General features: G+C 33.2%; 2 protein-coding genes and 2 pseudogenes across 2 annotated transcripts in view; 3 read left to right on the top strand and 1 right to left on the bottom strand.

Annotated features, from left to right (window-relative positions):
* The first annotated feature begins 556 nt into the window (after positions 1-556).
* On the top strand, positions 557-8269 carry CD69 (CD69 molecule). Its single transcript, XM_006906830.2, has 5 exons — positions 557-720; positions 4255-4377; positions 5449-5666; positions 6038-6141; positions 7210-8269. Exons 1-5 carry the CDS (start codon positions 657-659, stop codon positions 7316-7318), a joined length of 618 nt encoding a protein of 205 aa, XP_006906892.1. The 5' UTR covers positions 557-656; the 3' UTR covers positions 7319-8269.
* Positions 3940-4058, top strand: LOC112475542 (annotated as a pseudogene).
* Positions 8270-14082: 5813 nt separating the features above from the next.
* LOC112475543 lies at positions 14083-14201 on the bottom strand (annotated as a pseudogene).
* Positions 14202-15423: 1222 nt separating this feature from the next.
* The window catches only part of CLECL1 (C-type lectin like 1), a 6999-nt gene continuing 6572 nt past the window's right edge, over positions 15424-15850 (top strand). The window contains 1 exon segment of the mRNA XM_015585499.1: positions 15424-15435. Within this exon segment, the coding sequence (XP_015440985.1) occupies positions 15424-15435 (12 nt within the window).

The raw sequence follows: 15850 nt of genomic DNA, 5'->3' as shown, positions 1-15850 counted from the left end.
CATTAAATCAACTACTTACTAAATGACAGACTTCCCAAAGCTAATTTATAGCTTCCTAAAAAAAACTCTTCCACACTGGAGAGAGATCTATAAGGATAGTGATCTTAAAATTCTTATTCAACAATAAATCCTCTAGCCCTAAACAGTGTCAGGTTCATAGTGGATGTTCAATAAATACTAGTTACATAAAATGAATGAATGGAATTCCATGGATATGGATATATTACTCTCCAAATTATTTCCATCTCAAAGAAAGGAATCCCTAACTTTTAATTCTTTACTTAGATACACTATCATCTAAGTTATTTTTGTTTTCTACAAATTTAAGAAAGGTTATCAGAGATTCTGGGAAAATCCCACTTGTCTCTTCATGCTACACTTACAGTTGTGAGAAAGCACATTTCAGACAGTAGGGAAAACCCATAGCTCACCACAACAACACATTGTGAATTGTCTGGGCTACTGGAGCATAAATTAAAGAGAACTGGGGTAGTTGAACGACTAAAAGGCAAGAGGAAGGGGGCGGAGACAGCATAACTGACTATAAATGTTGAGCTATCTCAGAGATTCAGAGACTGGGTAAGAACTCCAACGAAGACTTTCACTGTAGATTGGCTTAACTTGAGATTAACCAGAGAATCTTGACTAGAATAAAGATGAATTCTGAAGATTGTTCCCTAACAGAGAACAGCTCCTTGCACGTGGAGAGAGGACAACAAAGTAAGTCAGATCTTATTTTTATGTACTGGCAATAACTATGTATCTATATAGATAATATATAATAGCACGTAGAGAAGAAAATGAGGCTTTATCTTTTGAAGAACTTGGTCACATTCTATTTCAGTCAAGATAAAGGAGAAAATAGGAAGAAGTAAATATTTCTTTATACATGAGAAATAAGATTCCTGCGACTAGAGGGAAACACAAAAGTGAATTTCAGAAAATCTTCAAAGATCTGTTTATTTGTTTCAGTTTATACCATCCTAGTTTTTCAGATTTAATTAGGAAACTTCAGTGCACTAGTTCAGTGCACTCTCCATCATTTTTCCATATTCATCTGTACACACTCCAGGAAGCATTACCTCTCTTTACGAAAATTCTGTTTTCCACATAAACAATTACATCCTCGATTGCCCTTACCTTGTATCTTTATGTGCTTCCTGTGTGCTTCATCTTTTTTTTATGACAGCATCTTTCAGTTGCTGGAAAAGAAGGTTTCCAGTCTTTGAGAGAAGAGCCATATATGCATTTGAACATGTCCAGTATCCAGTGGTAATTTATTAGAAGAATGTCAGGAAAGAATTCTTGAAAATGACATCTGCTTCTGTATTCCTTATGGGACTCTTTTCCTCCATTTCATCTTTCTCTTTGACCCTTCCAATCACTGACTTCACATTCTACATGAATCAGACATTCCTTTTTTTCTTTTGTATTTTATTGAAATAGAATCATCTTAGCTATATACCTTTCCCTCCCTTCTATTTGTCTATTCTGTCCTTAAACCTATTCTATTTCTTGCTACAAGAATTTTCCCACTGTTTTCCTATAACTTGTTTCTGTGAGGCTTTCATGACTTTTTATTCCTGTCCCTCTCTAATTATTGAGATATCCCCAAATCTAACATGTAGGAAGCAGAGTTTATTTGTAAGCAAAGTTATCCAGTAATAAAGGAAAGTGTTATGAACAGCAGAGCTGAAGCAATCAAGAGGAAGGGATTGTTTTCTGCGTGTGTGTCTACTAGACTGCTTTGAGTCAAAAACGCTTTGATTACCTCCGATAAACCCATCTGTCACTTAAGAACACAAAATCAAGTCTGGATAACAAATGCAAGTCGCACAAATTTTTTGGAAACCAGGTAACCATATTTTATGGCCCAGTTGAGCTGCCAAAAAGAAAAACGATATCATAACAAATAAATAGTTGAAAGAAGGCTCTAATTCAGAAATTATTAACTTTTCCTGAGTTCACCCCAATTTTTTGTTGAATGTTTAGTTTACGTAGCCCTGTGCCTGCTTCCTTAGTATGAATAATCATTAGGCATCACCCTTAGGTGACTCAGTATGTAATGATGAATTTATTTCAATTTCTTTATTAATGGACAAAGCCCATAATCAGAGCGGAAGTATACTATTGGGGGAGTGTTTCGTCACCTAGGTGATAAATCAAACTGAGTAACAATAGCTCTCATTAATGGACATAAAGTATAGTCTGAGAATCATCTCCACTGTTTATCCATTGGATAAGCCAACAGACTGAGGTAGGCTTTGGAGTCCAGGAGCTATTTGAATGAGTTAGTATGGGCTCGGGAATGAGAGCTCTTGCTGCATTGAGTCTAAGCAGCACTATGAGAAGTGAAACTAGACAGAGCTCTGAACTTGCTACCCTACCTACCAAGGGCTGTTTCCGGCGATAATTGCATACCAGTGAAAAAAAGGAAGATTTGCTTTGAGGAGCTGAAAGAAATAGAACTACATAGGAATGAAGTAAAGGCATCTTTTAAAATATCTAAATGCAGATCTACACTGAGAAAAACAATCCCCAGAAAAAGCAAAAGCTGATGTTGACATCCAGGACATAGTAAATTACTATGAAAGAAAGTAACATCTCTTTGACCAGTTTAACTTTAGAGAAATGTTTTAAGGCAAAAAATACATGCATTTCAAGATATGTACTTTTAATTATGAAAGTCATTCATACTGAAAAACAAGATATTTTTGCATTTCGAGACTGCTTTTTATGGTAAATTTTAATATCACTCAAGTGGCAATTTTAAGTTTCAGTTTTTGAGAACATAATAGGAAACTATATATTTCTTATGAGTTTAAAAATCCCGACAGTTTATTCTAACAAAAATCAAATCCAAATTATGAGTCATAAAATCTCCTTCTCCTTTTTCTTAATTATTTATTTATATTCTAGAACAAATATTCTTCTAGGCTTTTTTCGTAAACTACAACTCCAATAAGCATTGGAAATTTTCACCACCCTAGAAAGTTCCCGTGTTCCTTTCCACTCAAATTATCTTTCCTACACACATAAAAGCAATCACCTTTCTGATTTCTGTCACTATAGTCTAGTTCCACTATTCTTGAATGTGATATAAATTGAAATACAGAGTATATAACTATAATTAGATATTTTTCACTCAACATTTTTTTTTAAGATTCATCCATTTTGTTGCACATATCAGTTGTTCTTTTTTTCTCTTTTCATTGCTGAGAATTTCCTTGTAGGATATAGCATAATTTGTGTATCCATTTTCCTGTTGATGGATATTTGGATTATTTCTAAGATTTGGTTCTTAAGAATAAAGCTGCTATGGACATTCTTGTACAAAGCATTTTGAAGACATTTTTTTTTTTTGAGAAAATGTGTAAGAATAGAATTGCTGGATCACAGGGTGGGTGTATATTTAACTATTTAAGAAACAGTTCTCTAAATTATTTTTTATTCTACTCTTCAGTCAATAATATGAAAATTTCGATTGCTTCACATCTGCACAAACTTCACCAAAAATTACTACCAGTTTTTGTTCTTTCAGCCATGCTAGTTGTAGATATTTATATACCAATTCAATATTTGTATTACACTATTCACATTTATCCCCATTTACATCATCTCTGTTAAACAGTAACTACAGAGAAGTTCAGGTATTGTGCTTAGGGTTTTTAAATATGTCTCCTAGGGTAATCAAGTATTTAATCAATGTTCTTATTGTGATAAACAATAAAATTGTGATCCACTTAGAATGTTTATAACTATTAAGTACATATATTTGGGAGATATTTTATGGTCTCATTATTAGGCCTGGATTGTTTCATTTCTAGCCAAAAAGAAACTATCCAAATTAACTCAAAATTTGGGGGAAATTAACATATAAATTTTATATAAGTATATAGGGAGATACATAGTTACTTTTTAAAATTTAAATGCCTCGTAGTCTACAGCCATGCTACCCTGAACAAGCCCGATCCCATCTGATCTCAGAAGCTAAGCAGGGTCGGTCTTGGTTAGTACTTGGATGGGAGATCATCTAGGAAGACCAGATGTTGTAGGCATAAAAATTAAAAAATAAGGGGATTGGCCCAGTTCCAAAGAGGGGCCCTAGCTCGGATTCAACCTTCAATAAATATTTGTAGATTAAATAAATAAATAAACAAACAAATAAATAAATAAATGCCTCAAAACAATATCAAATGTCTCTATCTTACCTCTATATTCTGCCTAAATTCACCATCAACTTTCTTCCTTCAGATAATGCTGCCAGTCCTCACTTTGCAACATATCATGAAGGATCCCTTCAAGTTCCTATTCCATGTGCTGTAGTGAATGTGGTCATCATCACTGTTTTAATCATAGCTCTCATCTCTTTATCAGGTGGGTCTGCATTTAATAAGTTCATGGAATCTGCAGCTCATAAGTTCATTGAGTCTTTTTGCTGTAAGCATTCATGCCCAGCTGAAATCAACAGGAATTACTTGGTCCAATTAATCAGAAGTGCTGATTAATTTAAGATCATCCCATATATTGTTTATGGCCAACAACTTAAAAAACACTAAATATATAATTCCATGTTCCTTGGATGATTACTATAATACTTTTTTTGAGTTTTCTAGAGCTTTTTATAAGTTTCAAAAGTGTCTATGATTTATACATTACTGTGGGAGAAAATTCCATTTGAGCAGGTGTTTAAATCTGGAATGAAAGGGACTGATTTAGAGTCTAAATAATCAACAGTTAGTTTGAAAGAAAATGTAGGCTTCACATTCATTGTCAATAGAGAAAAATAATAACGCAGCTACAGATTAATCAGGCCTTTGCCAGCCTTTTGTCTTTTATCTCAAAGGCCACAGAATGGTGATTATAGATAATTAAGATTATATCTAGAAGCTCCCAGAAAGTCAATTGTTACGAATGTCAAGAGCCAACATGGCATTTTAAACATACAGCTTTACCATGAATCATTTGTGATTTTTACAAACATGAAATTTTACAATTTTATTATACATCTCAAGCTGTAAATCTTTCTGTATTCTGAATTAATTCTCTGTAAATTATTCTTTTTCATCTCCCTATATAGTGTTTTATCTATTGCATCTTCAAATTCCTCCATCTCTGCATTCAGATTCAAAACCTTACTTAGAATTTATAACGCACTTCATACTTTCTAGTCAATGATTTTAAGATTTTTCTATTTTCCTACCACTTTCTGACATCATGACCAAAGAGCCACCTTCTTTTTTCTTATACCCTGTACAATGACGATTAGGCATAGCAGAAGATCAGATAAGATAAGAGCTTGCCTTCTTATTCTTCTCAGAATTGGCCTTTTTGCTCTCATCCTTTAGTTTATCAGCCAGTTCAGTACGGTATCCTCTCAACTAGGTTTGCATGCTGTGGGTATTTCGTTTCTTTTGTTACTAAAACAAACATTTTTTCTGTTCACAGTGGGCCGATACAATTGTCCAGCCCAATACAATTGTTCAGACCAATACAATTGTCCAGAACCATCAAACAGCCATGTTTCTTCATGCCCAGATGATTGGATAGGATACCAGAAGAAATGCTACTTTATTTCCAATATAACAAGAAACCAGACCTTTGCTGAAAAGTCTTGCTCCGAACATAATGCTACTCTTGCTCTCATTGATTCTGAAAAGGACATGGTAGGATGATATTCAAACACAATTTTATAAGTTATTACTATTTTATTTTATGTAGATAATCTGTGATTTCCTTCTGTTTCCTTCTAAGTGAAGACATTGGACCTGTCTCCCATGGGAGAAAATTTAGTCACAGAAAGCCATATGATTAGTCTGAGATCAAAATGAGGGTTCAATTTAGCCTTTTAAATTTGATTTGAATGCTTAGTTTCAAAGGCCAGAAATCCAAATGAGCTGATTCTATACCGAACTAATAAATGATCAGCTTAGCTCTCATGCCTCAGATGCAGCTTTGAGAAACTACTTTTGAGGATTTATTGTATACTTATCTAGAGGAGTTGTTGAACATACGCATCCTTTGTGCTTTCTTCAAGATCTTTTTAAAACGATATGTGGGTAGAGCTGAACACTGGATTGGACTGAAAAACGAAGCTGAACAGACGTGGAAATGGTTAAATGGCAAAGAATTTAACAACTGGTAAGTTTCAAGAGGTCTCTTTATCCTCCCGGCACTGCCAGCTCAGGGCAACAGTTTTTCCCTTTCAGAGTGCTGTTCTATGTGAAGGCTGTGTTCCTGATGAGCAGAGCTCTGACAACCTCTTTTGTATGTTTATCTTCTTTAGAATTCTTTAAAGAAAGGATTTCATGTTATCATTTTGTTTTTGTTATATACTCAAAATTCATACATTAAATGCTTCTAGTAATTTGATCTTGGCAAATTTTTCTGTGAATATCAGACTCAGTTAGAAATATTCCAGGAATAATTATTGTGATGCAAACAAAAGCCAACATTTCCAATCTCATATTTGTATTTTATTGATGAGCTAGTTTTTGAAAAATAGTTTTTTTTTACCCTTTCTGAGTTCTCATCTATACAAGATAAACAAGAATATTTTCATAACTAATTATAAGCTTCAATGGACCTGAGAGATAACTTGCCCCAGAATTAAAAATGCTGACTTTATTTTCATTACCTGTAATTAAATTGCATTTTAAAGTTCAAAGGACATTTTATAAGTTTAGTGTTAATTTTTATCATCTGAAAACTCAGAGTTGATTAAATTTCTAGTTATCTAAATAGTTTTATTATAATCACTTATACAGAGAATAAATCTCTATAAAAGAAATTCTTAATAAATGTCTTATGGCACCATATCCTCTGATGAGCTTCAGAGGCCATAAACCCCATAAATTGTATGCACTAACATATAGTTTTGTTGACTGTGTATTCTTTCTGGGAATTTTTCTTGAAGGGTTTGTGAACTCAAAAATGACCGAAAGTCACTCCTTTGGTGGCATGCCAACCAATAAATGGAGCTCTTTACTCTTAACTTTGTACTTTCCTTCTACATACTCTTTCTTTTAATCTTTCTCTCTTGTCTTTCCAGATTAGTCTATGATCATTTGACTGGCAGACTTGACTTATGCATTCTTACTAAGTAAAAAAAAAAAAAAAAAGCAGAGTTCACTACCACAAAGTTTACTCTCATATAACTGAATGGAAATGATGAACTAAAAATAATTTAGTTTCTTTATTGTTTGACAGGTTCAACCTTACAGGATCTGGGAACTGTGCATTTCTAAAAAGCACAGAAGTCAGCAGCACAAAGTGTGGGAAGAATTTACACTGGATATGTAGCAGACCCTTCAAATAATGAGGAATCATATTTGATTATAGACTATTATATCATGGAATTCAAGGACATTTGTGTGGATGGATGCTGCTCTATGGTCAGACATTTTCCATAAAGACTTTGTAGAAAAACTTTGTATTATTTTGGAAAACTTCCTCTAAACAAGACTGTGGAAAAAAAGGGAGAGAATTTCCAGGAATATCTGCAGTGTGGAATGCTCCTGTCACGAGCTGAAAACATCACAAATTGACTGATAATTATGTCCAAGATAAAGAAGGATGACTTTAAACCTTTGAATGCACTTTATCTTTTTTCAAATTCAGGAATAATAAAATAGCTAGGTTTAGAGTTATTATTTATTGTTGAATGACTACCAACAATGAGTGTCCCTCACGCATTTGCACTATTTGAAGGAGGTAGATGGTGGTATTAAAAACCCAGTGTAAACAAAGAGAATTTTAACTGGTAATACAGATATTTAGTCCAAATGCATTTTTTTAAACTCAGAGAGCATTTATAAGTGGACAAGTGCTTATGAAACTAAGCTTTGTGATATTTCTCTCTTTTTGGAGAAGTTCGTCAGATTACTTTGTCACTTTTCCCCTGAAAGAATAGGATGCCATGTATTTATGTTGTCTCTTTTTTCTTCTTTAACATAGACTTGTCTTTTTCAATGATACAGTATTCATTGCCTTTAAAACCTCATACACAGTGTTTTACAAAGATAAGGACAAAACCAATGATTATGAGGAATATTTGTAAAACAGATAAGTGTTGCAAAGTGTGCAATATGTGATGCAGTAAATCTCTATTAGAGAAAATTCTATATTTTTCAAACCTAGAATAATACAAGTCTTATCTGATTATATATTTGTGCCTCTCTCAATCAATTCTATCATCTGCAGTACTTCATGTGAAGTATTCTTTAGTGCAATAAAGTGTTTGTCTGTCTTTTGTATTCAATACAATTATAAGCTGTTTTTTGTGTATGTTAAAATAAAAATAGAATTAACAAAATGATTCCTAAGAAGTGTTCATTCCTTTAAAATGCACTAAAAATTATATGTCATACTAGAAATCAGAAAAGAGAATACTATAACATTTTTAAAAACTTATCTATGATAAAATCTTACCTTTATAACTTCTTGAATTGTTTTCATGTGTATTTCCAAAAGGGCTTGTTCACTTTTCTCTATATAATAGCAGACACTCGTAAATATTCAGATAGAGAGGAATTTATATCATTTAAATGTTTTTATTCTATTATTTTCTTCTTTATTGTTTATCACCTTCATACTGAAGAAGCACAGAGAAATTAGGAGACACCTAAAGTCACTTCGTGAGGACCTAGTTACAATCATGAGAGAGGTCTCCAATAAGAGGATAATCAGTCCTCGTAACCGATGCTCTGAAAGTATCTTGTTCAATTCTGAAATGCCATATTTTAGTTATTTACATAAAATAATTTATTAAATAGAAATGAGGCACTACATAATCTTCATGATATATTTCAGTCAAGAAAAATTCTATACCTTCAAAATTGCTTTATGGGTGTATTTTGCAATATTCTCCTTCTCTGAAAGCTGGAAATGTATGCTTTATGTGATATCTTTAAATTGTTGTCACTAGTATGACATACTGAAAAGAAACGTGGATTCTGGGCACTGCTTAGTGATAAATAATATAGACGTTTCTTAATTTCAGTGTCCCTTAGTTCCTACAGCTTTAAAATGAAATAATGGCCTCCAAACTCTAAAATACTGTCAGTAATAACAACACCATACTCCTGAGTGATGTTAGAAAACAATGTCTTGTGATTCGTGTACTATGAAATGTGTATGTGGAAAGTGTTGCTGTTAAGAGCCGAACACAGGAGAAATATTGCCTGAGTTTTATCTATCTCTACCACTCACTAGTTGACTAGCTGTTTTAGAAATTTATTTAAAAGGAGCTAGAAACTAAATTAGTTAATACATGAAAAGGGAGTTAGAATAGTACCTCCAAAGATGTATTAAATTTTAGTGATAATTATTATAAATGGGAACTGTATGTCATCAGCTTTCCAGTATTGGCAAACAGCAGTATTTCTATATAACATGTCTATATCTACATAGCATATTGTATTTATTTTTTTGAGGGGCTTTTTAAAATTTTTATTTCATGAGTGATTATTAAGCAGCTACTACTGTGGTAGACAATAGGGTTAAAACATTAAGAAAACTAGCATGATAACTAGTCTTGTGGACTTTATGTTCTATTTGTAAAACAAATAGTAAAGTAAGCAATTATATGATGGTGGTGATGAAGCCTACGGTAGACAAAATGTAGAGTGTTCATAGGCTCTATTTACCTTAGATAATTACATTAATATATGCTAAAGATAACTGTCTTTATTTGTGTGTTATTTTGCTTTTCAACATAAATTTCTATTTCTTTCTCTGGAATGATACTTTGCCTGCTTATTTCAAAGAATTATAGGAATTCGATACAATTAAAAGTATTTTTAAAAGAATAAAATGCCATTAAAATGTTATACACTATAATCAATCTTCGACTCAAAATTTTTATAATGTGAATATAGAAATGATCTTTCTAAGCTTGTTGTCAATTTTTATAAATTTGAGTAGATTTTTGCACATGAAAATATAACAGAAATTAAACTGTTAAAAAAAATTCTGGAGGAAATATTGGAAAATATATAACCAGAAAAAACTGCTGGTGATGATATATATTGGTTCAGTAGAATTTTTGAAAAATGATTTGAAAATATTAATCAAAAACCTTAAAAAGATTCATGCCTTTCCTTGATGAGACAATTTTTTTTTTTTTTGGCGGGAGGTAGGGGGTTGATTTTAAAGGAATAATCTGGATGTATAAGATGTAGGCACAAAAACATTTATCAAAGGATTCCTTTTAGTAGTCATGAGTCAGAAGTCACTTAATTGTCTAAAGCTTAAGGATTTAACTAAATAAATATGATTCTACTCATTTCTATATTCACATAATATACCATCATTGAAAAATAACAATGAAGAAGAATGTTTTTGTACAAGGGAGACTCCTCAAAACATTTTTGTTAAGCCAGTTAAAATAATATATAAAATGATTCCATCCCATAAATATTAAATCTATGTTTTGTGTTTTCATACTCTGAAAGAGAGAAACTACAAAGGTAAACACAATGGTTTCCCTTGAGTAGTAAGAGTATATGGGTAATATTTATTTTCTTCTCTACATTTCTCTATAGTTTCAAAATATTCCATAATGAATAGTTGTTTTACTCTTAATAAGAAAAAAATTTATTTTAAATAAACTGAAATATAGAACCATTAAAGATAATTAATTATATGATTTATAGTGTGACTTTATTTTTTAGTAACCAATTACAAATATTGAAAATGAGTTTGGTACAATGTGGCCAACCACAAGCTGCAATGTCATTTAGTGACTGGAGATATCATTGCACTTTTTCTTTTGCTTTGTCCTTGTCTCTTGGTCCAGAAGATATAATTAGCCTGGGAACAATTGTGATTTGTTTTCTTTGTAAACACAGTGTTATGGGTAATATAATCAGGTTTTTGTATTTCATTAGAAAGACATTGTCTCTACGTTCTACCCCACAGAAGAGACCAAAAATATAAACTGCATCCCAAATAGTAATACCTAACATGTATTTTTATTTTGGTTTAGTTTGTTTTCCAGCTTTATTAAGGTATAATTACCATAACAAAACTGCACATAATTAATGTATACAATTTGGTGAGTTTGGACATGTGTTACTATCACCACAATCCAGGTAATACACATACCCATCACCTCTAAAAGATTACTTGTGTTCCTGTGTGTATGTGTTTGAATGTGTGTTGTGGTAAGAACACATGAAATCTAATCTCAATAAATTCGATAAAGTTGCAGTATAAAAAAATCGACATACAAAAATCAGTCACATTTCCAGCACTGAACTAGAAACTAAGAAAAAGAAGTTAAGAAAACAATCTTATTTACAATAAAATCAAAAAGAATAAAATACTCAGAAATAAACCTAATCAAAGAGGTGAATGACTTATACATTGAAAACTTTAAAACACTGATAAAAGAAATTAAAGCAGACATAAATAAATGCAAAGGTATTCTGTTTCCATGGATTGAAAGAATTAATGTTATTAAAATGTCCATATTACTCAAAGTGATTTACAAATTCAGTGTGATTCCTATCAAAATCCCTAAGACATTTTTTACAGAAATTTTAAAAAATATAAAAATGAATATGGACCTACAAAAGACCCCAAATAAGCAAAGCGATCCTGAGTAAGATGAACAAAAATGGAAGCTTTACACTTCCTTATTTCAAAATATATAACAAAGGAAGAGTAATCAAAACAGCAGCATACAGGATTCAAAATAGACATATAGACCAATAGAACCGAATAAAGAGCCAAGAAGTAAACCCACACATATAGAGTCAACTGGTCTTTGACAAGGATGTCAAGAATACAAATGGAGAAAGGATAGTCTCTTCAATAAATGGTATTGGAAAAACTAGATATCAACATCCAAAGTAATAAAATTGGATCCTTATCACTTCCCATACTCAAAAACTAACTCAAAATAGATTAAAAATTTGAACACAAGACCTGAAACCAAAGTCCTAAAAGAAAATGTAAGAAAAAATCTTCTTCACATTGGTCTTCACAATGATTTCTTGAATATGACATGAAAAGCACAGGCAACAAAATCAAAAATAGATAAACGAAATTACATCAAACTTAACAGCTTATTCACAGCGAAGAAGAAGAAGAAGAAGAAGAAGAAGAAGAAGAAGAAGAAGAAGAAGAAGAAGAAGAGGAGGAGGAGGAGGAGGAGGAGGAGGAGCAAAAAGAAATCTCTTTAGCACTTCTTGCACTGAAGAAGAAGAAGAAGAAGAAGAAGAAGAAGAAGAAGAAGAAGAAGAAGAAGAAAAGAAAAGAAAAGAAAAGAAAGAAAAAAGCAAAGAAAATGAGCAGAATGAAAAGGCATCTTATGGAATTATAGAAAATATTTGTAAACCATTTATGTCTGATAAGAGGTTCATTTCCAAAATACATATGGAATTCCTAAAACTCAATAGCAATAAATAAGTAAATAAATACATAAATAAATAAAAAGAAATAAGCTGTTTAAAAAATAGGCAAAGAACTTGAATAGAGATTTCTCCAAAACCAGCAATCTGTTCTCTGTATCCATGAGTTTGTTTTGTTTTGTTTGTTTTGTTTTTTTAAGATTCCACATATAAGTGAGATCATATGATATTTGTCTTTCTCTGTCTGACTTATTTCACTTAGCATAATAGAGAAGTACTCTTTGAGAAAATTGACCAGTATAAAAAGTCTAAAAATATTGAGAATAAGAAAATATGAACAGTCTCTGCCTGAACATCCACAACAATGACCACTAGTTCAAGACACAGAGCTTCCCACTACTTTGTTAGAACCTCACTCTTACTTATTAATAGACACTTAAGGATCATTAGATATCTAGGTAGACCTCTAAAAAAGCAGAGACCAAAACAAGCACATGTAAGAGAAAGTTCAGACTAATATTGGTGGCAAAGGACAAAAAATTTATAATATTTTTATAATAACTTTGAGAGAGAAGTAGAGAATAACTACACCACTTAAACAAAAAGAGTAAACTGAAAAAAAGAACATTTAAAAAACAAGAAAAAACACTTAAGAATTAAAGTTATAATAAAATAAGTTAAGAAAAACAAATTCTATAAAACAAGTGAAGGAAAAACTTTGGGAATTCTCCTAGCTAGTTGAATCTAAAGAGAAAGAGACTAAGAAATAAGAAAAAGTATAATGATAGTAGAATATCAACCCAACAGCACCAATATCTTACTAACAGGAATTCCATAAAAAGAAAGTAAAATAAAAATTGGAAGAAAATCATGAAATAGATATGAAAAAGTTTTCTCAGATGTTAAGAATATGTTTCTGTTTAAAATGTCCTACCGAATGAATGCCCAACAGAAAGGGAGAAAGACCAAAAAGATATCTCACTATGAAATTTCAGAATTCAAGAAATATAAAATATTTTTAAAGATTCCAGATAGAAAATTTTTAAAGTTTCTAGATAGAAAAATTAGGCTCCTAACACAGGATCAGAAATTGGAATAACTGTTATATCATTTAACAGAAAGTGCAACTAAAATTAAGAGAAAATATGATTATCAACCTTAACTTTTACATTCAAACTACATTTCAAGTTCACAATTATAATAAAAACCCATTTCAGTCAAAACAATGAAAACTGTAGTCTCTCTCTCTCTCTCTCCCCCACCCCCTGCCGCCCCCGTCTCAAACTTGTCTTTTAGACAAAAATCTCTTGAACCTGCCATGAACAACTGTCTGTGCTGATAACTAAGTAAATAAATGTCTGAGTTACTTTTGACGTCAATTATTAGTTAAAGAATAGTGGTCCCTCCACTTTTGCATAAATCTCAATTTCTTGATGTGAATTTAAAGTTAATGATTCTATAATTTCTTGTAAGCTAAAATGTTCCTCTTTATCTTAGATCATATTTCCTCATTTCGTAACTGGCGGACACTACTAATTTGCAAAATTTCCCTTTTCTTAGACTCTCCTCTAAATGTGGTTAATTACTTAATTGTCTGTTTCGTGTACTTGACATTTTAACACTACAGACTTCATTTTTTTGTGTGCAGTTGTGTCTTCTTTTCCTGCATTGTACTTTAATGATGTTGGTGAAAAAAAGGACCTTTCCAAATATTATTTTTTTTAAATGTTTACAGCACCTGGTATTGCTAGGTGGTCTCCCTTCCAAGTACTAACCAAGCCCGACCCTGCTTAGCTTCCAAGATCAGACAAGATCGGGCGCATTCAGGGTGGCAGAGCTGTAGACCCAAATTCTTCCCTAAATATTACTGTTTTGAGTCATTTTTCTAAACACAAAAATGCCTCTTTTCTAGAAGAAATAATGAAGAGGATGTGGTCACCAGTTGACCCTCGAGCTGACCCCTGCCAATGTGAGGCTCCTTGCTCTCCTCCCCTGTCCTTGGAACGTATGTTCTGCTTATACTGTTCGACAGTGGGCGCTGTTCCCAGGCCACAGCCTTGAAAGAGTAAGGTGTTGTTGAAACCATCTGGACTGAATACATGACCAAATCCATTTAAGGTTTCTATGTAAACTTTTAAGATTCTGGTGGACAGGCCTAAAAATCTACTTGTCTTTCAATCGCTCAAGATAATCCTCCTAAATAAGTTTCCTTGCTTATTAAATCTGTCACCCACCAGTCTGGAGTAGCCTGCATCTTTCTTCAGTCTCTCCTTGTTCTCCATGTACAGCAACCAGTTTACCAATTAACAATGGGAAAGTCAGCCAAAAGAACAAAGAAATGAGCCTTGGGAAAGAGACATCCTCAGAGGAAGTCCTAAGTGGCCATTAACCTCTATATGGGCAGGGGTGGCCCGTATGTTAGGTGCTTGTGAACTGCCACATGAGTACAGGGTCATCCCATAAATACAAACTGCTTTAATGTACTTGTTTAAGAAACTATGCAGAGCATGATGTGGCTAAGAAGGGAATGGAGTGGCTGCACAATGGTCTGGCCTCTACTGTGGGCACTTCAGCTGGCCACTGATGCTCAACTAGACACTGAAGATCAAATTAGAAAGTTAGAAGAAGAACTGAGTTTAGAGAAGGATATGCAGTTGCCCACTACTCTGACACTTCAGGGCTGACAGACAGGTAGAAGATCAGGATAAGCTGGAGACCTTAGTGTACTGCTTTGCGAAGCTAAGAAGATGCAAACTGCCATAGATTAAGGTCTAAGAGTTTGTGACAAAGACTGATTGGGATACTAAGAGGTGGAATCCCTTGGAAAGTGAGGAGAGGAAAGAGGAGGATGTAGTGATTGGCAGTGAAACAGATTAAATGCCCCATGCCCTCTGACTGCTAATACAAAGGAAGGTAAAATATAGTAAAAACACTTCCAGCCAGCGGGGCAGCCTCCAATTCAGGAAATTTTCGTAACGAGAGAATATACTCCCACTGAGCTGATTGATGTAGCTGCCAATTACTAGCAAAAAACCAGAGCAAGTATCCAAGCGTGGTTAGTGTGGTCATGGGATATGGGGTGAGTGTGAGTGTGTGTGTGTGTATGGGGGTGAGAGGGGTTAGTAACATTTCTCTGTCCTGGCAGGAAGCAGAGGAAATGGGTAATGTCACCACATATCCTGCACGATGCTGGGGGACCTGGGATTCAAGATACTTACTCCCTTATAACTTAGATTATTCTAGACTATAGGCAGGCTTGTCCCAGTGAAGTAGTTTCCCCTTAGGCATATGGGAGCCTAGAAACTTATAGAGAAAGTATAACAAATCCTTAGCGAATTGGAAATGAGAGAGACCATCTATACCCCTATCTTTGAAGGCCCAGATGAGGCCACATTTACTGCAGGATTTAAAGCCAAAAGAACTCTAGTCTGCCCACCTCTCCCCCCACACCCACTGCCCGCCCCAACTCCAGTATGAGACACTGATATTCCTGC

Source organism: Pteropus alecto, unplaced genomic scaffold, assembly GCF_000325575.1.
Source record: "Pteropus alecto unplaced genomic scaffold, ASM32557v1 scaffold172, whole genome shotgun sequence".
NCBI lineage: Eukaryota > Metazoa > Chordata > Mammalia > Chiroptera > Pteropodidae > Pteropus > Pteropus alecto.
The sequence above is the reverse complement of the archived record's forward strand: the minus strand, read 5'-3'. Positions and strand labels throughout refer to the sequence as shown.